Source organism: Dama dama, chromosome 22 (genome assembly GCF_033118175.1).
Source record: "Dama dama isolate Ldn47 chromosome 22, ASM3311817v1, whole genome shotgun sequence".
NCBI classification, from domain to species: domain Eukaryota; kingdom Metazoa; phylum Chordata; class Mammalia; order Artiodactyla; family Cervidae; genus Dama; species Dama dama.
Genome location: NC_083702.1, coordinates 27,877,107 through 27,901,436, shown reverse-complemented (window position 1 = coordinate 27,901,436; position 24,330 = coordinate 27,877,107). Strand labels below are relative to the sequence as shown.

General features: G+C 36.8%; 1 protein-coding gene across 1 annotated transcript in view; it reads right to left on the bottom strand.

Annotated features, from left to right (window-relative positions):
* Positions 1–24,330, bottom strand: part of PIK3C2G (phosphatidylinositol-4-phosphate 3-kinase catalytic subunit type 2 gamma) — a 410,590-nt gene that overhangs the window by 334,682 nt on the left and 51,578 nt on the right. Inside the window, exons 6-8 of the mRNA XM_061124127.1 lie at positions 12,413–12,515; positions 7,467–7,537; positions 3,867–3,930 (exon numbers count right to left, since the gene is read on the bottom strand). Coding sequence (XP_060980110.1) covers positions 3,867–3,930; positions 7,467–7,537; positions 12,413–12,515 — 238 coding nt within the window. The remainder of the gene's footprint in view (positions 1–3,866; positions 3,931–7,466; positions 7,538–12,412; positions 12,516–24,330) is intronic.

Sequence of the window (24,330 nt, the reverse complement as noted above, 5' to 3'; positions counted from 1 at the left end):
GAAGACATGGCAATCTACTCCAGGATTCTTGCCTGGAGAATCCCGTGAACCGAGGAACTTGGCAGGCTACAGTCCATAGGGTTGCAAAGAGTCGGGTGTGACTGAAGAGACAGCACAGACACACGCGAACAATAGAGGTGACGTTTTTATTTTTGTCTGGTTATCTAGTTGGTACAGCCTCTGAGTTATGCGCTTGAAGGTAAAGTGTTTGGAGGTTTTTAGCTCTTTTTATACCAAGCAGATATTTCATGAAGCCAACCTACATTTTGAAGCATGGATAGATTTTTTTTCAGTCCAGATCCATTTGGTCTACAATGAGTTCATCAGTTACTAGATCCCAGTGTAAGTTTGTCGTCAGTGATAGGGATTGCTAACTTTCTCTAAAGGTCCTACTTGGCATTTAAATAAAAATTTTGGAGACAATGCGTTAGAGGCTACTAGGAGAAAGCAACTTTGAATCACAAGCTGATTCTTCCACCTAGATGGAAATCTGGCTTTACACTGCTTTATCCTGGAGATCTACCACTCTGCGTGCTTTATGTGAAAATGCTGTTTCCAATTAGATTGTTAGAAACTTCAGAACATGGTTCTGACTTTGATTTCTGTTGATTCCAGTAAGTAAATAGTTTAGTAATTTGTACCAAGTAAGCATTAAGTAGCTCCTCCGGGGAAAATTCTTTCTCTTTCTTCTGTTCTTAATTTCTCCTAAATGTTAGCAATGAATTCTGAATATAGAATGAATACAGAAAACATTCCTTAATTATTAGTAGAATAGAAGAGAGGGGTAAAAAATTGCCAAAAGGAAAAGCTCTATGTAAATTACTTACAAAATTAGCTGTTTAACAAGCATAAGTTAGGATGCCCAATCTGAAATGTGTCAAATGTAAAATATGCTAATAGCCATTGCTGATGAAACAAAATATTTGGAAATTTAGGTTATCCATATTATTCAGTAATATTCATGGCAAGTTTATTCGACCTGCTTGTTTATTATTTTGCCAAATCATATAATAATTCAAGTATGAGATAGGTAAAAACATTGTTCTTCAAATTGTTAACTATTTTCAGTGTTGATGAAACGCTATTTAATGGACTTGTCAAACAAACTGAAAGTGCAATATTGTAAATTGATAATATCACAGTCTGTTCTCACTTCTTAGATATTTAGCTATTGATGCTTCTTAGGAAGAAATGTCATTTAAAAAATTCATTGGTTTAGAGAGAGTTCATGTGGAAAATTGCAGACACTGTGGCCTATTTATAAAATAATTCAGATGTGGTGATAATAACTATTTGCCTGTGATAATATAAAGACAGTATTTCTTCGATGGTTTGCCAACTTTTCAGTCGTATTGGAAAAATTGCTTGTTTTCAAAAAATGATTTCTTTTAAAGTGAAAGTATTGGAGGCCTCATATATAAGTGATATGACCAAACCTCTGCATTTGACAATTAAATTAATTATCATGGATCTGTTATACATGAGCAGTACTGAGACATTTAGGTAGTTAAAATTCATCCATAAGGAAGGTATGATAACCTCCACAGTATCTGTGTATAGTCAAGAGCCATAAATGATATGGGAATGGAGCCTTAATATGCCCTGGGTACCTGGTATATTTCAAATTCTACAGTAGAAAGAATGGAAGTCACAAAGAAGTAGTAATTATGACACTTTTATGAGGTTTAAAGCAATAGAAATAATTGTGAATTATTTGCACATTCCACATTTTAAACTTCCAGATTCAGTCTAGACTCAAGAAAGAAGTGGAATTAGAGTGAGAGGATTACACTTTGGGAAGGAAGATGAGTTGTGTATTTGTCATCCCTGTATCTTTACTTATTTACATGGAATTAATATGTGAGTTTCGTATCTACATCAAGAAGTGTAATGTATTATTTTCAGAACTGTTTACTCTTTTTTAATATTGGGGATAGCAATTTAATATTGCTTAAGATCTGGACCCTTGGTATATTTATCAAGAGTCATTTGTTTAATGGAAAAAGAAATCTTCACTTGTTTTAAAAACATTCTCTTACCTCATTTTCTGTAATCATACAGTATTTTATCTGTGGAAGACTAATATGTATGCTGAGCACATCAGGAGAAATGCTGGGCTGAATGAGTTACAAGTTGGAATCAAGAGAGGCAGGAGAAACATCAACGACCTCAGATATGCAGATGATACCACTCTAATGGCAGAAAGTGGTACTAAAGAGCCTCTTGAGGGTGAAGGAGGAGAATAAAGAGCCAGCTTAAAACTAAATATTAAAAAAAAAAAAAACTATGATTGTGGCGTCCAGCTCCATTACTTCATGGCAAATAGAGGGGGAAAAGATGGAAGCAGTGACAGATTTCCCCCTCTTGGACTCTAAAATCACAGTGGATTGTGATTGCAGCCATGAAATCAGAAGATAGTTGCTTCTTGACAGGAGAGCTTTGAAAGCCTAGGCAGTGTGTTGACAAGCAGAGACATTACTCTGCTGACGAGAGTCTGTATAGTCAAGGCTACGGTCTTCCCACTGGTCATGTATGGCTGTGAGAGCTGAACTGTAAAGAAGGCAGAACACCAAAGAATTGATGCCTTTGAACTGTGATGCTGGAGAAAACTCCTGAAAGTCCCTTGGACAGCAAGGAGATCAAACCAGTCAGTCTTAAGGGAGATCAACCCTGAATACTAGTTGGAAAGACTGATGCTGAAGCTAAAATTCCAGTATTTTGGTTGTCTGATGTGAACAGCTGACTCAGTGGAAAAGTCCCTGATGCTGGGAAAGATTGAGGGCAGAAGGAGAAGAGGGTGCTAGAGGATGAGATGGCTGGATAACATCACTGATGCCATGGATGAACTTGGTCAAACTTCAGGAGAATGCTTGGGACAGAGAGGCCTGGCGTGCTGCAGTCCATGGGATCACAAGGAATCAGACATGACTGGGCAACTGAAAAACAACAACCTTTCCCTGGAAGAACACACTGTAAGAAATGATTTGCCTAATGGTGACTACAACTTGGATGCCTAATAGGCATTAGATTAGACTGAATCCATTATTTTCCCTGCCAAGCTATCTTCTCCTACCTTCACTGTTTAGTTCATTAATGTCTCCATGTGATCAGTCAGCCGCCAGGAATCTGGAGATAGTCTAGGCACTGTGTTCTTTTGCTGTTCACAGTTTTTCACCAAATCATGTAAATTGCACATTTTCACCTTTTATGAAGTCCCTTCCTTTCCTTCCCCATATTAGAGCTTTTGTCCATGCCCTCCTCATCTCTTCGGGTTAATGAAATGTCGTATAGTCACCCATCTGTCGTCATGCTGCCCTGCATAATGGCTCTATGTCGTCAGCTGATAAATTAGAAAATCATTAAATTGTCCATAAAATGTCCTTAAGACCATACATAACTTGGTTCCTGCTTCTCCCTTTCATCTGGTCTTTTCCTAGGCTTTCACCTTGAACCTTAATTGTGGCCATTCCAAAGTTTCAATAGCATACAGTTTCTGACTCAAACCAGGCTGTTTGCTACCTGCTCTATTCCTGTTATTTGCTTTAAGTTACCCCTACCTCTGACTTTCCTTCACCACACCCCTCCCTTGGCTGACACACTCATTTTTCAACACTCAGATCAAATAAGTAAAATCGATAACCCTCTTTTGTGTGTCCTATATACACATAGGTCTTTCACAGTACACATGACACTTTATTACACACCTCTGGTTACTTGTCTGTTTTGCCATGATAGAATGAAAGCCATTGAAGTGCAGATCCTCTGCTTTATAAATCTTTGTATATTCAGAAATGTGCAAAGTTTTAGAAAAAGAGTAGATAATAAATGCTTATTAGATTAATTAAGTAAGTAACAAAAGTTAATACCTGGGTTTTCAATAAGTATTTCAGGTGGAAGTAATATTTTTGGATTACTGTTGAGAGACACTGTCTGGAAAGAAAAAAAGAAATTTGTTTAAAGTTGACTGGGAAAACATTAAATTTAGCAAATTTATCACAAGTCTTGCTTTGCCCATGATTCTATAGCAAATATGGTTTAAGGATTTCTGTTGATGTAATTTTAAATATCATTTTGAATGTCTGCCTTAAAACCTCTGTATAACTTGATAGGCTACAAGCATATTTAAAAACCTTAGAACTCAGAAGAAATTTTTGACAACATACCCAAACCTCTCAAAGACTGTTCATTATAAGAAACTACTTTTATTTCAAAACGTCAGTTGCAAAGGGATTCACAAGGAGATAATGACAGATACATCAATATTAAATATGCAAAAATTTGCAGAGAATTGCTTTCAGAATTAATGACATATTTATCATAGGTAGTGTTGTATTTGATCCCAAACCTCTGTGTTTTCCTGGTATTTTTGCTTTTTTCCCTAAGCTCCAATTAATGCTTCAGCTTTATCTCTTCTTAGGTGGGATAGATGTGAGTTGAACAGAGATTCTTCTGGCTTCACTATTCAAAATTATTTTCCCAAACATTATTGACTTTCCCTTCCTATTTTTTCCTGAAAACTCCTGAATTGAATCAAATGATGAATTGTACAACACAAATTCACACCAATATATTTTATAGTAGCAGGTAGCCCTGTTCGATCCCCTGTCCAACTCTATGAGTGTCTGCAGCCAACCCTATCGCTACACAGGCACCTGCAGCTGGCCTTCACAGCTGGGTGTGTGTGTGTACACGACCAGCTCCAGCAGCGACTGCTGTCTGCCCTGGTCCCTAGCTGGAGGCACTACTGAGGATCACAACAGCCCCCGCAGCACCGCAGACCTCCCACAGCACTTGCCAAGGACCACATGGTGGTGGATGCTGTGGAACCCCATGGCCTGAGCTGAGCAGACTTTGTGTTTCTCCTCCCCTCCTGGAGTTGTCTCACAATTCTGTGCTCGGTGCCTTGCACCACTACACCCAGGGTCACAGCACATTTCGGGGTACCCTGGCCTGTAGGTGAAGGTCTTTCCATACTGAAGCCAGCTCATACAGTCTGGAAGAGGTGACTGCTGCTTCCCATGTACAGACAGCTATGCAAGGCTGTGTGCAGTGAAAGTGTTTGTTGCTCAGTCATGGCCAACTCTTTGTGACCCTATGGACTGTATAGCCTTCCAGGTTACTCTGTCCTCAGGATTCTCCAGGCAAGAATACTGAAGTGAGTTGCCATTCCTTTCTCTGGGGGATCTTCCCCACCCAGGGATATAAGGCTAGAAGATCACAAAAAATCAGGGAAATACGACACCACCCAAAGAATACAGTAGACTTCCAGCAACTGACCCCAAAGAAATGGAGATACAAGAATTGTCTGATTAAAGCACTCAAAATAATTGTTCTAAAGATGCTCAGAGAACTACAAGGGAACACAGGAAAAGAATTTAGTGAATTTAGCATAACCATGCAAGAAACAAAATGAGAAATTCAGCAAAGAGAAAACACAAGAATCAAATAGAAATGTTTGTACTAATTGTCAGAATACAAGACTGAGCTGAAGAATTTGATAAACTACCAAGCAGAAGACTCTGTAAACTTAAAGACAGATTTCTTGAAATCGCCCAATCAGAGGAACAACACAATGAAGAAAGAGAATGAAGAAACGTTGTCTGTCAACTATACTTCAATTAAAAATCACTGACAATGAAAAGTTAGTGAATAAATCCTATGGGTCTCACAGTTAGCTCAGTCACTCAGTTGTGTCTGACTCTTTGCGACCCCATGGTCTGCAGCACGCCAGTCCAGCATGCAGTTGCCATCACCAACTCCTGGCGCTTGCTCAAACTCATGTCCATCGATTGGGCGATGCCATCCAACCATCTCATCCTCTATCGTCCTCTTCTTCTCCTGCCTTCAATCTTTCCCAGGACAGGGTCTTTTCCAAAGAGTCACAGGCTCCTTTTGTTTCTCTGTGCCCTAGGTAGGATCCACCTACAAGTCACAGCCCTCCACCAAACAGTTCAGAAAAAATCTCTGACTCTCAGGGATTCCAGACTTCTTGAAGAATTTGTCCAATTCGATGTTTCTCTCTGCATTTGTTGATGTGGTAGTTGTCTTATAAATTTATTTTGAAACACAACCTTTGATTTAATACACCATTTTGATGGGGACCTATCTGAAGCATGTAATTAGTAATACAATAATAATTTAGATTAAGTGATATCAAAAGTCCTCCTTAGTTTTACCCATTCTATGATTTTATGGTATGAGGCTGAATACTGGCAGGAAAGAGAAAGACATGATATCTTTTTTTTTTTCCTTTTCTTTTTTTTTTTTTTTATTAGTTGGAGGCCAATCACTTCACAACATTTCAGTGGGTTTTGTCAGACATGATATCTTAATGAAAGAATGTAGCCTTTGCAAATTGCAGACAGCACTGATTTCACTCTTTCTACTAACAAAAGGACTTCCCTGGTGGCTCAGACGGTAAAGCGTCTGCCTACAATGCAGAAGAGCTGGGTTTGATCCCTGGGTTGGGAAGATCCCCTGGAGAAGGAAATGGCAACCCACTCTAGTATTCTTGCCTGGAGAATCCCATGGACAGAGGAGCCTGGCAGGCTATAGCCCATGGGGTCGCAAAGAGTCGGACACGACTTAGCAACTAAACCAACTAACAGACTGAGTGACTGGCCCTAGATAAGTTATTTAATCTTCCAGAAGTTCAGTTTCCTTGATTCCAAAGTAAGGTAGTATGTGTTGTTATGGAGTTAAAGGGAGAATTAGATGAGATAATGTATGCAAAATGTACTAGAACTCCAGGAAGTGATAGCTATTATTAGTAGTCACTAAAACAATTTTAACTCACTTTTATATCAGGCTGTGCTTTAGAGAATTTATGACACATACCTCCCACACTCCATTTTTTGCTCATTTAGCTCAGAGCAACTTTAATTCCTGATAAACTCACCCTGTAGCACTGATACCTTCTCCCAGGTTAGCTTTTTGATATGTTTATTCTTTCAAATAATACATGCATACGTTGAGATATCAGACTCAATTAGGATATGCTCATTTGCTGTCACTTGAGTTTTCCAATTTGAATTCACTCTCCTTTGTTTATAATGTACCAATTATTTTCAAGGAGTTCCAGAAAGGAATTTAAAGCAGGAGATGGTGACTTTCAAAGTATGGAAATTCAGTGATACAAAGAGCTTAGTGACATATGCACAATCAAATTTACCAAATGAATGAGAAAAAAAAATCCTCGAAAATGTAATAACCAATAGTAAAGAGATTTTTAAATGAATGTTAGATTGTTCTGGAAGGTGTTAGCAGCTCTTCAAACGCATCTGAATAGCTGTGAAGAATAGATAATTACTAACAGAATTTGCCAAAGGGAGATATCTATTAAAAGCACAATAGCTTCCACAGTATTAGTGAAAGGATAGTTTTTACAATCAACTGAAAAATATTATGATTTGGCACTTGAGAAATCAGTCAGAAAGTAGTCTTGGAACAGAAATGAAATGTCTTACCTGGACACTTTCCAGATATGCATAAATTCTAGAAGTTGCTTCAGATAAAACTGACTGTGGTCATCTTCATGCTGTAGACAGGATATATTAATATTTATAGAGAGAAGAGGAATGAATCCCAGATAAAAATAGGTCCGTAACTTCCTGCTGTCATTTTATTCACCTCTTTTGATAACCCTCATTTATCATTTTAATATTTTGTTTTAAAGACCTTAGAAGACACTTCTTAACTGTAGAAGCATTCTTTTCAAAAGTAAAGCAGAAAGCTGCTCTTTGGTTGAGGATAAACTCCAAGGACAGTTGAAAGGCATCCTGCTACCACCAAGGTCAAATACGAATTTATCCCAGCAGGAAAGCAATTTTGACACCAGTTCTCCCACGTATGTGTACGTTTTCTTTACATTTAGGCCTTGAATCCATGGCAGCATAAGACTTGACAGCTTGCCACATGGGCCGGCAGACACAGAATGGAATCTTCCGTTTTTCAGATTTTCCATGTCTTGCCACTAAAACGTCAGGGTAAGAGAACTTCCCATCTCATGAACGCTGAGTTATGCTAATGAAAGATGACTACTGATAGGTGTAAATTGCAGGAGTTATCAGATGGCATTGTATTTTTCTCCCAAGATGAGCAGGAACTACTCATCTTAAAATAGCAGCCTCCTGATCCACATCTCTGCATTCACACAAACGCACTCATCTTAACTCCTTGATCAACTCTTCTGAAATGGGCACCTATAAAAACCCTATGCAGGTCTGCAGAGGAAGCAAATATACCCCATCATCTTTGCACTTTTTCATCACCCAGAGCCGTTAAGTTTTACAGCCCAGTGGGTCCCTTAGCGCCTGGGGTGCATATAATCTTGTATGTCAGTATGCACACAATCTAATTTTAAAACTGCCTGTTAGAGTTTCTGACAGAAAACATGAGAAGGAAAACCTTTACATGGCTTAAGGTCAACGGTAAATCAATTTTTATATTGGGTTGTTTTGTGAGGAAGAGGGAGGAAGCTAAGTAACATGGAAAGAATAAGGTCATTGCTATGAAAAAGGAAGGCTTTGTATTAATAGAAATGCTAAGGAACTTGGCAACATGAGGCTTACTCTATAGGCATTTACATCCAAGGTCCCTGGTTGATGAAATCTGAAAGTGTGATAATGATTGAGATAGTTTCTTTTTCTGCGGAAGATAAAGCTAAAGTTCAGGCTTGGAAAGGACAGTAAAAGGGAAGGGAAAATAGAGAAAATAAGAGTCAAAATACATTAAGATTTGAACTGTAATGTTTGGCATTTGCCTTATTTCAGAGACTTCCCTGGTGGCTCAGTGGTAAAGAATCAACCTGCAATGCAGGAGACACGGGAGATGTGGGTTTGATCCCTGGGTCAGGAAGATCCCCTGGAGGAGGAAATGGCAACCCACTCCAGTACTCTTGCCTGGGAAATCCCATGGACAGAGGAGCCTGGGGAGCTGCAGTCCATAGGGTTGCAAAGAGTTGGACATGACTGAGCACACACGTATGTATTTCAGAAGTTAAAACCAAAGCAGCATATAAATAATATGACATATTTGCATCTTTCAGTATAGCATAATCATATTCATTTAAAAGCTACTTTACTTGGCCTCCAGAGATACTTTTTGGGGCAGGGGAATTGTCCTTTTTCATACAGTCACTTAAAAGAAAAAAAAAATTATCTAAAGGATCTCAAAGAGTTGGAGGAAAGTTTGAGCATGTATCCTTGGAATGTATTGTGCAATTTACTTTTCTCCAAAGCTGAAAGCCCTACCTTTGTTTTAGTAAAAATACTATTTTTTTTTTCCTTTTTTTCATACAGAAATCTATTGCTTTAAGTATTCTGTGAAAGCTTCCTTAAGCTATAAAGAATTCTTAATTTTATGATTAATATCTACAATGTTGGCAATACTTTTGATCAAACCTGAAAGATGTAAAGGAAGAAAATTAAAAAAAAAATGTTTCAGTTATTCTTGTCATCAAGACAGGAACTTAAAAATTTTGAAATCTAGGATGATTTCTAAAGAATATCAACCTGTTTTGTGAATAATCTCTTGGAACATGAATTAAATCATCGTATGTCAATATAATAGGAGTCAGTTTAAAATAAGAAAGCCATCTAAGTTGAATTGAGCTTTGTAATGGTTTTTACAATGAAAAAAACTCTGAAATAGCTCCTGAACGGTGTTGGTGTCAGTAAACTTAATAAAATGATAGTGATCATTATAGTTCCAATATTACATAGAAACAATATTGTCAAGCCAATTTTATGTTGTTTAACTAGAAAGAAAATTTAATTATTCCTAATGTTTAGCATACAGCTGAAATTATGAAAATCATAGAGAATTTTGGCATCATTTTAAATAATACAATTAAGAGAGGAGACCATTCACCGTTCCCTTAGCATAGATTTATAAAAGAAAAAGAATCATGGGTCATTTATTTTAAATATAGCCATTCAGACCATGAAGAAGGGTTGCAAACTGTTAAATTGTCTGTTATATCCAGTTATATTAAATTAGTCAACATGCTTATTTAGTCCTGAAAGAAGATTTTATAAAACCAGGCAATTAGTTTTTATTTTCTTCAACTATAAGATTTTCAAGTGAAATTATAATCTAACCTACTCGATGGGTACAATATTGTAAAGTAATTAGCCTCCAACTAATAAAAATAAATGGGAAAAAAAATAAAGATACCTTAAACAAAAAAAAAAACAAAAAAATTCATAACAAAAAGTGTGATATATCAGAGTGCAACATATGCATCATGTTGACATAACACACCAGTGTCCAGCTTCTAATATTTTCAATATCATGAGTAAGTTTTTGAGCTGTATGAATGTTTTAACTAACATTAGGGTGATCTAATGGCCAAAACTTTGCCTTCCAATGCAGGGGATGTCGATTTGATCCCTGAATGGAGAGCTAAGAGCCCACGTGCCTTGTGACCAAAAAACTGAAAAAACAAAAGTAATGCTGTAACAAATTCAATAAAGTCTTTCAATATGGTCCACATGAAAACACTCTTTAGGACTTCCCTAGTGGCTCAGCGGTAAAGAATCCACCTGCCAACGCAGGGGATGGAGATTTGATCCCTGAACTGGGAAGATCCCGCACACCACAGAGCATCTAAGCCCATGCCCCACAACTATTGAGCCTGTGCCCTAGAGCCTGGGAGCCACAACCACTGAAGCCGTAACGCCCGAGTGCGTGCTCCACGACAATGAGAAGCCTGTGCACCAAAACTAGAGTAGCACCCACTTTCCGCAACTAGAGAAAAGCCCACACAGCCGTGAAAACCCAGCCCAACCAAGAAGAAATAAATAATATTATTTTTAAAAGTTTAAGAAAAGACTACAATATCATATAGTCTAACATCCTATAGTTTTTGCTTTGGGGCTGTTATGAATTAATACATGTAGAGGACTAATAACAGTGCCTGGCACCAAATATATGCTTAATGTGGTTAATTATCATTAAATACCCTGTGATGGCCCAGGCTTTGGGATATGTGGATACAGCTGTGGAAAATAAAACAAAGCCAAAAAAACATAGAGGTAGAATTTTGACTAATTGCTCTGACACCCGTATCTAAAACGTTTGAGTATAGTCCATTAATTCTCAGTGGAGACTCACTGACTGGGCTCAGATCCAAGTCTCTGCTTACTAGTTCCATGAATGTGACCTGAGAAAGGTCATGAGCTCCTTGGGATTCAGTGTCTTTATTGACGCATGGAATTGTAAAGAGTAAACGTGATGTAAATGTTAAAGTTTCAGATATAAAGTATATGTTCAGTAGTGGAGTTACATGCATTTAAGAATAAACCTTAATTTACATGAAACTGAAATATTAGTGATTTGTGAATTACCACCAGTGACATTCTTTTTAGCAATTATTCAGCTTCTAAACAAGAGTAGGAGTTAGAATGATACATTTTCTCCTCCCCCTGTTGAAATGAAGCATGATAATTTCAGCTTTTTCATCAACACCGAGGACAATTTGAAGACGCTTAGGTTTATTAATATTAAGGGTATTAGTTACTTTATAATGCTTCTTTGTGGAGATTTCAGATGCATAGACCTGGAGCTGTCAACACCATCTGAGTTGGGTACAAGTTCCAAAAGATATTTCTAAACAACTCTCTTTTGGCCTCATTATGTTATGTTCCACATAGATATATTACAAACTAATGCACTACCTGACACTTTTTATGATGAAGCTCCCCAAACTAAAAAAAAAGTCATGCATTGGAAATCTGTTATCTAAGGTAAATGACAGGGTGATGGGAGTTTTGCTTAAAGCAGGTAATTGGAAGATTCTATAGATAAAATCTGCTAAAATATCAAAGTTTACTGCATACTGTGCAATTTGGGTTTGATGTAACTCAAGACATCACACAGGGAATAAAATTTATATCTAACAGCATGAAGCTGTCATTAAAGCACAGTAATTCCTTTCTAAGGAGTTTTATTATATATATTATAAATATTAATCTGTCCTGATTTAAACTGTGTTGATACCACTATTGTCTTCAAATAGAGCAAAAGTTGTGTTATTTTTCTTCCTTCAATGGTTTCCCCATTATGTTTTCTGTTCCATTCATTTACTAGTGGATTCTTGTATGAATATAACATTAATAAGTTACTCATAAATGACTTTTCAAGAGACCAGTTGATTTATTATACTGAGGTTGCAGTACGCTGTTCATGTAATTGCTTTAGTCCAAATTGTTAATAGACATATATTTCATTATGTTTCAATATACTCAAATTGAATATATACTCAATATACTCAAAATATGTTCAAATATACTCAAATAAATACATATTCATTAAGCCATGTAATCCCAAAATTGTAACAATCCACAAGGATGGGAACACTGTCCTTAAAGAACCCATTTGCTAACTAATGCCAATGCTAAGAAAGTCTCACCTTTCGAGATAATGTTCCTGGAGTGTTTCTCTTTTTCTGTAGATGAAGTTGAATAACAGATTCATTTTTCTGAAATACTCTGTGGCTTCCCAAATAATGATCACTGAAAGAGAAAAAAAAATGAACATAATTATTTTCTCTTACTATTCCTCCAGTGTATGTTTTCCGCCCTGACTCCATGTCATTTTATTTTATTTTTAGAACTTAGTCTGATAAAAGTTTAAATATATCTGTAGTTTTCTGTCTGTCTACCTATCTATCATGGTTTTCCAGGTGGCTCAGTGGTAAAGAATCTGCCTGCCAGTGCAGGAGACGTGGGTTTGATTCCTGGGTCAGGAAGATCCCTCCTGGAGGAGGAAATGGCAGCCCACTCCAGTATTCTTGCTTGGTAATCCCCTGGACAGAAAAGCGTGGCAGGCTCCAGTCCATGGAGTTGCAAGGAGTTGGACACAACTGAACATCTGTGCCTTAACTATCTGTCTATCTCTCATGTGCATGTGTATATAGGCGTATAGAGATGTGTCTCCTCATATTCAGTTTTAAAGGCAAGATATATTTATTTTCAAATTCACTGTTAGAAAAAATGAATAGACACCTTTAGAATGGATTTGATAAAGAATCCATATTCAGAGTTAGTTTTATCCGGCCATCTCAAAGCTGACCACAGCATGTTTCTGGGAGGTCTAACTGATGCCACAAAATGTATGTGGGGATCACTGTAACAAGGAAGCAGAGCTGTGTGGTAGACATATCACAAGTTTAGAGACAGATGTACTAGCTCCTTGAGCTTAGGCCAGTTAAACTATCTGAAACACAATATTTTTCTTTTAGAGTTGGGATATTAATGTCTATGACAAAGGCTTGACAAGCAGATTAAATAAAACATATTACACATTTCAGACATTTTTAATGGTGTAATTGTATTTTGTTTTCCCTCCTCCCTTTCTTCCTTCCTTCCTTCCTTCCTCTCTCTCTCTGTAAATATTTCCTAATCACAGATGAAATAATGAACAAAATAACCTGTTTCTATCCATAGGGCTCTTATATTGTTCCTTGAATTATTTCTACTGTGAATCTAGACATAAGACATGGCCAGTGTATTCCCTGAGTTTCTGGAATCATTGATTTCTGCCTTCCTCCAAGGGCTATTCTCGCATTCTATCACATATACTCAGGTTCCTCTTTTCACTTCCTCCAACCCCAACTATTTTTTTTTTTTTCCTCCATGCTTAGAGTTCTGAAATTTCCTCTGAAGTTGCTCTTCTTATTTTGGGAACCACTTTAAGAGTAGTGAACCATCTTGCTCTCAAATCTTCCTTTGCTCAGTGTGTTGAAGTCTGGACCCTGGATCCCAGTGCAGTGAATTCAGCCTCAGATATGGCTACTGCTTTCTTGAACTGCGTATTTCACCCACTTGTATGTACGTCCCTCACTACGGTTGCCAGAGAAAATAGATGACCAATAAACATGAATTTCAGATAACAATGAATAAACATTTTTAGTATGTTTAGTTCATGTATTATATGAAACATACTTACACTAAGAAAAATGGAAATTTTTGAAGTTCAAATTTAACTGAAAATTCTGTATATTTATTTGCTAAATATGTCAGTTCAACTCCCTTCTAAAAGTCAGCCCTAGTTCTTCCCTTATCTTTGCCTCAAGTGTAGTGAGGAAAGGGGTAAGGTCTGGGTAATTTTCAGATTTTGGAAGGTATTTTTCCCCTATAAATTTTCTTTTTTTAAAAAAGTTATGTTATAGGAATATATTCTCAGGGAAAACATTTGAATTAGGCTAAATTGTGCACAATAAAAAAGATCTTAAAATTGTTCTCTTTCCCTTTGTCCAAAACCATAGTTAACAAGAGTATATTGCACTTAAAAAAAAAAAGAAAATAGGCTGAGATAAATGGTCAAGCACACATACATTTATGTTAAAAATAAGATCATTTTTATTTTAGCTGTGTCTCTAACTTGTAGCTAAATTTCTTTTAATTTATTTTTAGACACTGCCTTTTTTGTTTCTGGCATACCGCATGGTACTCAGGATCTTAATTTCCCAGTCTGGTGATCAATCTCATGCCCCCTGCAGTGGAAGCACAGAGTACCAAGCAATGGGACGTCAAGGAATTCCTGAGACTTTGCTTCTTGATCAGAAAATTTAAATTATACCATTCATAGCAATACCATCTGCTGTGTTATTGTAGGTTTATATTAAACATATTTATTTTTAAAAATTTCCCTTTATTCTTTGGGATTATTTGAACCTTGAGTCTCTTTTTCCTCTATCTTTACAGGCTTAGAAGACACAAATAATTTTAATCTTCTACTGGTTGCTATTTTTTTTAGAAAGATGTATCTTAAATCTTTTCCATTTCAACATCAATTTAATCATTATTTATATTACATTCTCAAATAAATCTTAGAGCTTAATATGACTTTGGTTTTATTTTATAACACTACAGTTGCCCAAGAAGAGATCATTTCAATTTTTTTTCCAGATTCTTTTATAATTTACTGGATGCAATAAAAGCATGTAGATCAGTTGGTCCAAAAAGTTAGAAATGGGAATTATGAAAAAGATATCTTAATACACTTTATTTTTAAACTAAAAACAGCTAAATAGCCTCTCAATAACCAAAGTCTTGATGCTAGAATAAACTTGTTGATATAGGATGAAGGGTCTGTTGATTACAATTTTGTGTCTTCTGGCATAAAGCAAATCTATAATTATCTTTCATTTTCAGCACCAGCTTCCAACCTGAATGGAGAATTTCTTTAGATTCCTGTGCTTATTATTCTAATATTTTGAAGTTGTTTCCTCCACACTTAATCCAGCAGTAGTGATTTTTAATGATCTATCAGGAATGTATTTGTTGAGTAAAGAGGGATTTACAGCTCCAATTTTAGACATTTTTTTCAATATAATAACTATTTGCCCAAATATTCTTAAATTAACAAGGACATTTTTTTTCATCTCTGACCTTTTGTATTTAACATATGAACAATTTTCATAAATATCTGATGTTTCTGGACACTAAATATTTCATTAATCCATATATTTACTCCTGTCCAGTACAAAATTGTTTCAATTATTTAATTTTATAGCATATTTTGAAGTTTAGAAATAAACAAAAGTACTCATTTAAAAGAATTATATTATCTTTGCATGATTTCTCTTTCAGAACAATTTTGAAATTAGTGTGGTAGTATTAAAGAGAAATTCTAATATAGTGTTGACTTATATTTCATTTATGGAATTATATAAGAGGAATTGGCCTTTTTATAACATTGAATTCTTCCAAGGAAAACATACTTCAACATGCATTCTGATTCTCTCTATACCCTTGAGTAGAATGATAGTTTTCTTCCGAGTAGATTTTATAAGTATGCCTTTTGCAAGATATTTTATAGTTTCTGTTCTATTACAAATCAAATTTTTTTTCCATAATATTTATTAGTTGAGTTTATTTGTTGATTTTTCTTATGGAATTATGTTGTAATACATGAAAGGTTTTCAGTTGATTTTTTGTATTTTCTAAGTAGAAAGCTATATTCTTTTAAAATAATTGCAATTCTATTACCTTCCAAAAGCAAAAAGCTTCCTTTTGATTTTTTGTTCTATTGTGATAGCTAGGATGCTTGGCAGACTTTTGAATAGTAGTAATGAAAATAGATATCCTTTTCTTTTTCTTGACTGTATGGAGAATGCATCAGATGATTAACACATATGGTATTTGCTGCATTCCTGGTCTATACTTTTGTTGCCTATGTTGTTAATGATATTTTTCAAATTATGAAAAGGTTCAAATTTTATTTAATGAGTTTTTTGCATTTACTGAGTACATCATATTGAGAAGATCTTTTTTTCTTGAATGTATTAATATATTAATTGTATCAATAGGCTTTTTCTATGCATAATTATCTTTACATTCTTGGGTAGATTTAATTTGCAATTTTTAAAGTTTCTTTTTGTATATAGCAAAATCTAGATTGGCCTATAATCTTAATGTTTGTGTTAATATTTATTTGTTTTAGACATTACAGTTTAACTATCTTTATAAAGTGCATACATCTTATTCTCTGTCCTGGCACAGTATATAATTGAGAATTATCTATTCCCTCAAGGTTTGGTGCAATTTGCCTAAGACTACATTTTCTACTCCCCACTGCTCTTTGTTCTGTTTCACATTTATACTTCTCCTTGAGCTAATTTTGAAAATTCATGATTCCTTAGGAAATTATCTATTTTTTATAAAGTTGTCAAACAAATGTCCCAAGTCCCTCCTATTTTAAAAATCTTTTGACATTTACCTGGGAGCTCTACAATCCCCTTGCGATCCTTCTGTCCTTTCCATCTTATCACTCTTCTTGTTTTACCAGAAGTTTTTTTATTAATATTTTTTTCCTGTCCTTTCATGAGAATTTTGGTGGGCTGCTGGTAGATTTGCATTTTCAGTCTAATGTATTAATCCAATTCTGAAGATTAATAATTATCATTTTAATTTTGGGAATGATTTTACATGAGAAGAGAGCTCAGAAACTGGAAAGGAAGTACTTTTCTGGTCCAGCTCTTTCCTTTGCAAATAAAGACACTGAGTTCAACAATCTAAGATCAGAAATTAGAACATAAATATTTGGAGTAAATATATCATGCTTGAAGTTTATTTATAGAGTTAAACTTTCCTGTTATAATGTGATATACATGCTTCTTCTTATAAAATGGAGCAGGGGAATTAAGGTGTTATGCAAACTTTGAGCTAAAAATAAAACATCTCATGTGAAAATAGGACTGGAAGAGATCACTCAAATCAATATAGGTCTACGGAGAGTTCATGTGTTTGTGTGCATACACACACAGACACCTTAGTGCAGAACGCTAGCATGGTCTTAAAAAGATACATTTAATTAAAAAAAATATATATATATATAGTAAAATAGACCTGGCTTTTAAAAATGTCTTTAACTTGGTGAAAGAGAATATATAGAAAACCTTGATACTGCTGAATATAGAGATGAGGGCAAAATGTACAAAAATTGTGGAGAATTCTTCAATAAGCATTTTCAAGACCGTGAAGTCAAGTTGAGGGGGGAAAAAATGCATGTTTTCTGGGTGAATAGTCACAGTCACTGGTACAGTATTGTCACTCTCAGCAGCTTTGTGTATATTTCACATTCATCTACTGTTACTTAGCAGAACAAGCATTACAAATATGCCTGAAAAATTTCCCTGTATGTAAAAGTGACTTGTCTGAATAAACTAATTCATGTTATAGAAATATGTCATGTTGTTGAAGAATTTGGAGAAGGAAATGGCAACCCACTCCAGTATTCTTGCCTGGAGAATCCCGTGGACAGAGGAGCCTGGTGGGCTGTCGTCTATGGGGTCGAACAGAGTTGGATACAACTGAAGTGACTTAGCAGCAGCAGCAGCTGAAGAATTTGTATTTGGAACTTCTTTTGGGGCTATCATGTTTCAAATACTAAACAGTCCTTTTCACATATGTTAACAGTAATAAAAACTATTACTGCACTCAGTAGTTGATATAATATTTACATGTTTCTTTCAATAATGAATGACTTTTATTTAGTATAAGCTCTTTCTTTGGGGAATTGCTTTCAAATGAAGGTATATATAGAGTATTCTCATACTGGGACATTCGTTCTAGTACAGTTCCTAGCTAGAATCAAATTCAAGTTTGTATATATTATTTTTATTAACTTTTAAACTCAGCAGTGGCCACAGGACTGGAAAAGGTCAGTTTTCATTCAAATCCCAAAGAAAGGAAATCCCAAAGAATGCTCAAACTACCGCACAATTGCACTCATCTCACACGCTAGTAAAGTAATGCTTAAAATTCTTCAAGCCAGGCTTCAGCAATATGTGAACTGTGAACTTCCAGATGTTCAAGCTGGCTTTAGAAAAGGCAGAGGAACCAGAGATCAAATTGCTAACATTTGCTGGATCATTGAAAAAGCAGGAGAGTTCCAGAAAAACATCTACTTCTGCTTTATTGACTATGCCAAAGCCTTTTTGGCTGTGTGGATCACAATAAACTGTTGAAAATTCTGAAAGAGATGGGAATACCAGACCACCTGACCTGTCTCTTGAGAAACCTGTATGCAGGTCAGGAAGCAACAGTTAGACCTGGACATGGAACAACAAACTGGTTCAAAATAGGGAAAGGAGTACGTCAAGGCTGTATATTGTCACCTTGCTCATTTAACTTACATGCAGAGTACATCATGAGAAATGCTGGGCTGGAAGAAGCACAAGCTGGAATCAAGATTGCTGGGAGAAATATCAGTAACCTCAGATATGCAGATGACACCACCCTTATGGCAGAAAGTGAAGAGGAACTAAAGAGCCTCTTGATAAAAGTGAAAGAGGAGAGTGAAAAAGTTGGCTTAAAGCTCAACATTCAGGAAACTAAGATCATGGCATCCACTCCCATCACTTCATGGCAAATAGATGGGGAAACAGTGGCTGACTTTATTTTTTTGGGCTCCAAGATCACTGCAGATGGTGATTGCCGCCATGAAATTAAAAGATACTTACTCCTTGGAAGGAAAGTTATGACCAACCTAGACAGCATATTAAAAAGCAGAGACATTACTTTGTCAACAAAGGTCCGTCTAGTCAAGGCTATGGTTTTCCCAGTGGTCATGTATGGATGTGAGATTTGGACTGTGAGGAAAACTGAGCACCGAAGTGTTGATGCTTTTGAGCTGTGGTGTTGGAGAAGACTCTTGAGAGTCCCTTGGACTGCAAGGAGATCCAACCAATCCATCCTAAAGGAGATCAGTCCTGGGTGTTCATCAGAAGGACTGATGTTGAAGCTGAAACTCCAATATTTTGGACACCTGATGTGAAGAGCTTACTCATTTGAAAAGAGCCTGATGTTGGGAAAGATTGAAGGCAGGAGAAGAAGGGGATGGCAGAGGATGAGATGGTTAGATGGTATCACCGACTCAGTGGACATGAGTTTGGGTAAACTCCAGGAGTAGGTGATGGACACGGAGGCCTGGCGTGCTGCGGTTCACGGGGTCGCAAAGAGTCGGACACGACTGAGCTACTGAACTGAACTGTTTATTAAATATAGCAACAAAAGTTCATATTAAAATGTTTGGAAGGGTACTTTGAAGGAGATTCAAAACTAAATAGAAGTAACTCAGAATACTCTTAATGGATGGTTTATTAAGAGAACATGTTTTCCTTACTGTGTGAGAGCTCTCAAAGTGATGACATGTTCTTTCTGTGCTCTGACATGGTTCTGTGATTTTAAGAGGAAAGCAAAGTACGTAAATGAGAAATGCACTTTAATCTTTTTTTTTTTTTTTGCTCAAAGTAAGTCTAAAAAATTATAATAGACTAAATTATAGTACTATAAGTCTTAGGCTGTCCTGAATGTGCTGAAACTAATTAATTTGTTCAAGTTTGCTAAACAAAACCCTTAATTTTATTGAGAATAAAAAGACTCATTTTCTCCCCCAGGAATATAGGCAACTGGGCTTTTACTGCTAATGAGTAAAATCTATTACCTTAAACTTTATACAATATTACCTAGTCTTTTTCCCTGCTAATTAATAGTTTGATTTTTATTTGAATTAAAGGCAATTGCAACTTATAATCAAATGTTTAAAGAATAAATGAATACTAATTGTAATGGAACTAGCTAAAACATTTTTTAAATAGACATTTTCTTGAGATTATTTAAAAATTCTACTTAGATTTAATTTTTGAAGAGGACTTTCTTAATTTCATCAAAGGAATTCAACATTTTGTTTCCTAGGAGAGGTCAGAAGAGAGAAAAGGGACTCCATAGTAGATAACCAGATCAGACTAATGAATGCTAGTGATGAATCAAGAGGTAGATATTATTTCTTAATTTGATTTAAAACTATGTATGTATGTATGGCAGTTTGAAGGTAATACTTTTAATTAATTAACATTAGCTTTCTTCTTTTCTTATGTCTTTTTAGTACTCTGAGTTCTTGAACTCAAGAGTCAGTTAAATAGTAAAGAAAAGTTTTGCTTTATTTTGTTTAAATCAAAGACTGAAAACTTGGCCATAACTGCAAGCAGTAGGCCCAAGCACAATTTCAAGGAAGACTGTTCACTTTCTCCTTATGTGGAACTTGTGGTTCACTATTGACAATGCAGTCATGATTTACTTAACAGAAACTTTTAGGTGCAGTAAATTATATTTTTTCACACAGAAGCTCATAAGGAAAATTGTTTTTAAGTTGAATTAGAAAGCAAGAGAGCAAGACTTTTGAGGAAAGAAATTGCTCAAATCACATAGATTAGGAGTAAGAAACAAAAACCTGCACTCTTCAATTGGCAGGCTTTTAGATAATAAAGGAAAAACGATGAAGTAATGTTATACTTTATATATTATTGAGATATGTCCATGTCTCTGTATCTATCTTATCTATATGTGTATCTAAACTTCACATGAAGTTTATAGGTGAAGGTATAACAAGGTTTACTATCTGCAGAAACTGCAGAAACTTTACTATAAAGCAGAAACAGGAACACTCTAGGAAACAGTCCTTCTGTCCCTAGGTCTTTTATCTGTGCTGTACCCAACAGAAAAGACAAGATGTTATAGTCCCTGACCTCAGTACTGCCATTGCATAAGTCCCAGAGGTTCTGTCTACTGGATAAGACCATGAGCAATAGGGAAATGAGATTACCAAGACACTCCTATTGTGGTAGTTAACTTGTGGGCAAAAACCAGGAATGTAAAGGAAGATGCTAATATTTTTATTATTTTTCTGTTTAATTTATTCTGACTTTAATTAGCTCATTCAGTCTCCATACTTCATATTGCTCACAACTTTATTTTACACTACCAAGAGCCTATGTTACAACTGATAAAATTCCAATGCTTTCATTTGCTCTTTGCTCTTAATTTACAAACTTTGTGAGGCAGTTTTTTAGGAGTATATGATACTTGATGCAACTCTCTTTGATGTTAACTGAAGTACCTGGTAAGAATAGCATGATAGCCACGTGTAAGAGGTCAGGAGCCATCTCATTTTGAGAAGAGTTCTGGAGTTAGTAGAGTGAGTTACTGGATTCTTAAGTGTTTCATAGAGAGAAGGAGTGCCAGAGCAAGATTCAACAGAGTGAAAATGGAATACTTTAATTGACAGAAAGAGTTTGTCATATACTAGGTTATAAGTGGTAAGTGGCTGTAAAAATAAGATAGTTGACTTATTAAAAGGGGAATTGTGACTTGCTAGGAAAATTATCTTCATTTTTCAATATGTTATGAAGTATAACATTTTGTTTTATTGATTAAATTCAGTATTTGTGCAAGACACTGGTTTTAAAAATATGTACTTTAGGTTGCAGTCCTAAGATGGCAGAGGGATAGGATGGGGAGACCACTTTCTCTGCCACAAATTCATCAAAAGATCATTTGAACGCTGAGGAAATTTCACAAAACAACATCTGAATGCTGGCAGAGGACACCAGGCACCTGGAAAGGCAGCCCATTGTCTTCGAAAGGAGCTAGGACAAAATATAAAAGATAAAGAGACAAAAGAGTTAGGGATGGAGACCCGTCCCGGAGGAAGGAGTCCTGAAGGAGGAGAAGTTTCAAAACACCAGGAAACCCTCTCACTGGTGGGTCTGTAAGGAGTTTTGGACTCTCAGAGGGCAACATAACCAGCAGGGATAAAACAAACAAACAAACAAAAACCACAGATTATGTGCCTAACTGCAACTCCCAGTAGAGAAGTAGCCCAGACAATCGCATCTGCCACCAGCAAGCGGGGTCTGAACAGGGAGGCATGGGCTGCATTGCATAGGGTAAGGACCAGGCCTGAATACCCTGAGCACAATCTGAGGGAGCTAAGCCAAACTGTGGGATAGCCAGAGAGAGAGAGAGAGAGAGAGAGAGAGAGAGAGAGAGAGAGAAAACAACAGAGAAAGAGAGAGAACTTTTCCGTGAAAAGCTCTAATCTAAGGCACTGCTGGGAGGCTCACAGAACAAAAGACTGAGCAAATTCCAGAGGAGAACTAGTGGGCTGCGAACCGGCCCATCCCCCGCCAGAGGCAGAGAGGAAGGCAGGTGACAGCCAGAGCTGGAAGGTGAGGGGCAATCTCCACCCCAGGGACAACATCCTCTACCAAACTGCGAGCAGGCTCCCAGTTGCTAAGCAAGTCTTACTGGTATCCTGGACAGTTGACATCCACCAGGAGGGCCACAGCCAGAGATCAGCTACCCAGAGGAGACACACAGCACACCTGAGATGGTGCTCCCACTGTGCACCCAGGAAACTGAGCGGCTGGGACCAGGGAGGTTATAAGATGCACCACCCACATGGGGAGAGTGTGCTCACCAAACACCTGGTCACCTGAGTTGCTCAGACCTGGGAAGGGCACAAAACCCAGTCCCAGCTGAGTCTGTGCCTTTGTGGAGTACCCGAGAACCTGAACCTGAGCAGCTTAGACCTGGGAAATGTACACAACCCAGGGCCCAGTTTAGACAGTTCCCCTGCAGAGCAACCTGGAGCCTGAGCAGTGTAGAGCAGGAAAGCACACATGCCATGAGCGGGGGCAAACCCAGTGTGGCCGAGACACTGCGAGCACTCCCCACACATGCCAGTGATATTTGTTCCCAGTGTTCCTCCCTCCCCATAGCACAACTGAACAAGTGAACCTAAATAAGTGACCACTTTTGCCCCTTTGTGTCAGGGTGGAAATTAGACACTTAAGAGACTTGCAAACAGAGGAAGCCTAAATAAACAAAGAAGAGGGAACTGCTTTGGAAGTGACAGGTGCAACAGATTAAAACCTTGTAGTTAGCACTGACTACTTTGGAAGGGGCCTATAGACCTGGAGAAGAAGTATAAGCCGGTGCAAGGAACTATCTGAAACTGAACTGATCCCACACTGCCATCAACAGCTCCAGAGAAATTCCTAGATATATTTTACTACTATCATTAAAAAAAATTTTTTTTTAAATTTTAAGTTCTTTATTACTCCTTTAATTTTATAACCTACTATTACCTTGCAAAAAAAAAGACCTTATTTTTAAAGCAAATTTCATACATTTAAAAAATAATTTTTGTGATTTTAAAAAAATATTGTATTTTTGAGAGTCTAACCTCTACTTCAGATTTTTAATCTTTGCCTTTTGGTATTTGCTATCAATTTTGTACCTTTAAGAATCCAATCTTCAGTAGCCATTTTTACTTAGGAGTGTGATTACTGGCTTGATTGCCCTCTCCCCCTTTTGACTCTTCTTTTTTTCTCCCATGTCACCTCTACCTCCTCCCTCTACCCAACTCTGAGAATCTCTTTGGGTATTCCAGGCTGTGGAGAACACTTAGGGAACTGATAACTGGCTAGATTGTTCTCTCCCCTTTTGATTCCCTCTCTTCTCCTCCTGGTCACTTCTATCTCCCTCCTCCCTCTTCTCTTCATATAACTCTGCAAATCTCTCTGGGTGTCCCTCACTATGGAGAATCTTTTCTCCATTAACCTAGATATTTTATCATCAGTGTGGTATAGATGGAGAAGTCTTGAGGCTACTGTAAGAATAAGACTGAAAACCAGAGGCAAGAGGCTTAAATCCAAAACATGAGAACACCAGGAAACTCCTGACTCCAGGGAACATTAATCGAAAAGAGCTCATCCAAAAGCCTCCATACCTACACTGAAACCAAGCTTCACCAAGAGACAACAAGTTTCAGAGAAAGACATACCAAGCTAATTCTCCAACACAGGAACATAAACCTAAGCATTAAAATACAGGCAGCCAAAAGTCACACCAAACCCACAGACACCTCAAAACTCACTACTGAACACTTTATTGCACTCCAGAGAGAAGAGATCCAGCTCCACCCACTAGAACTGATGCAAGCTTCCCTAATCAGGAAACCTTGATAAGCCACTTGTCC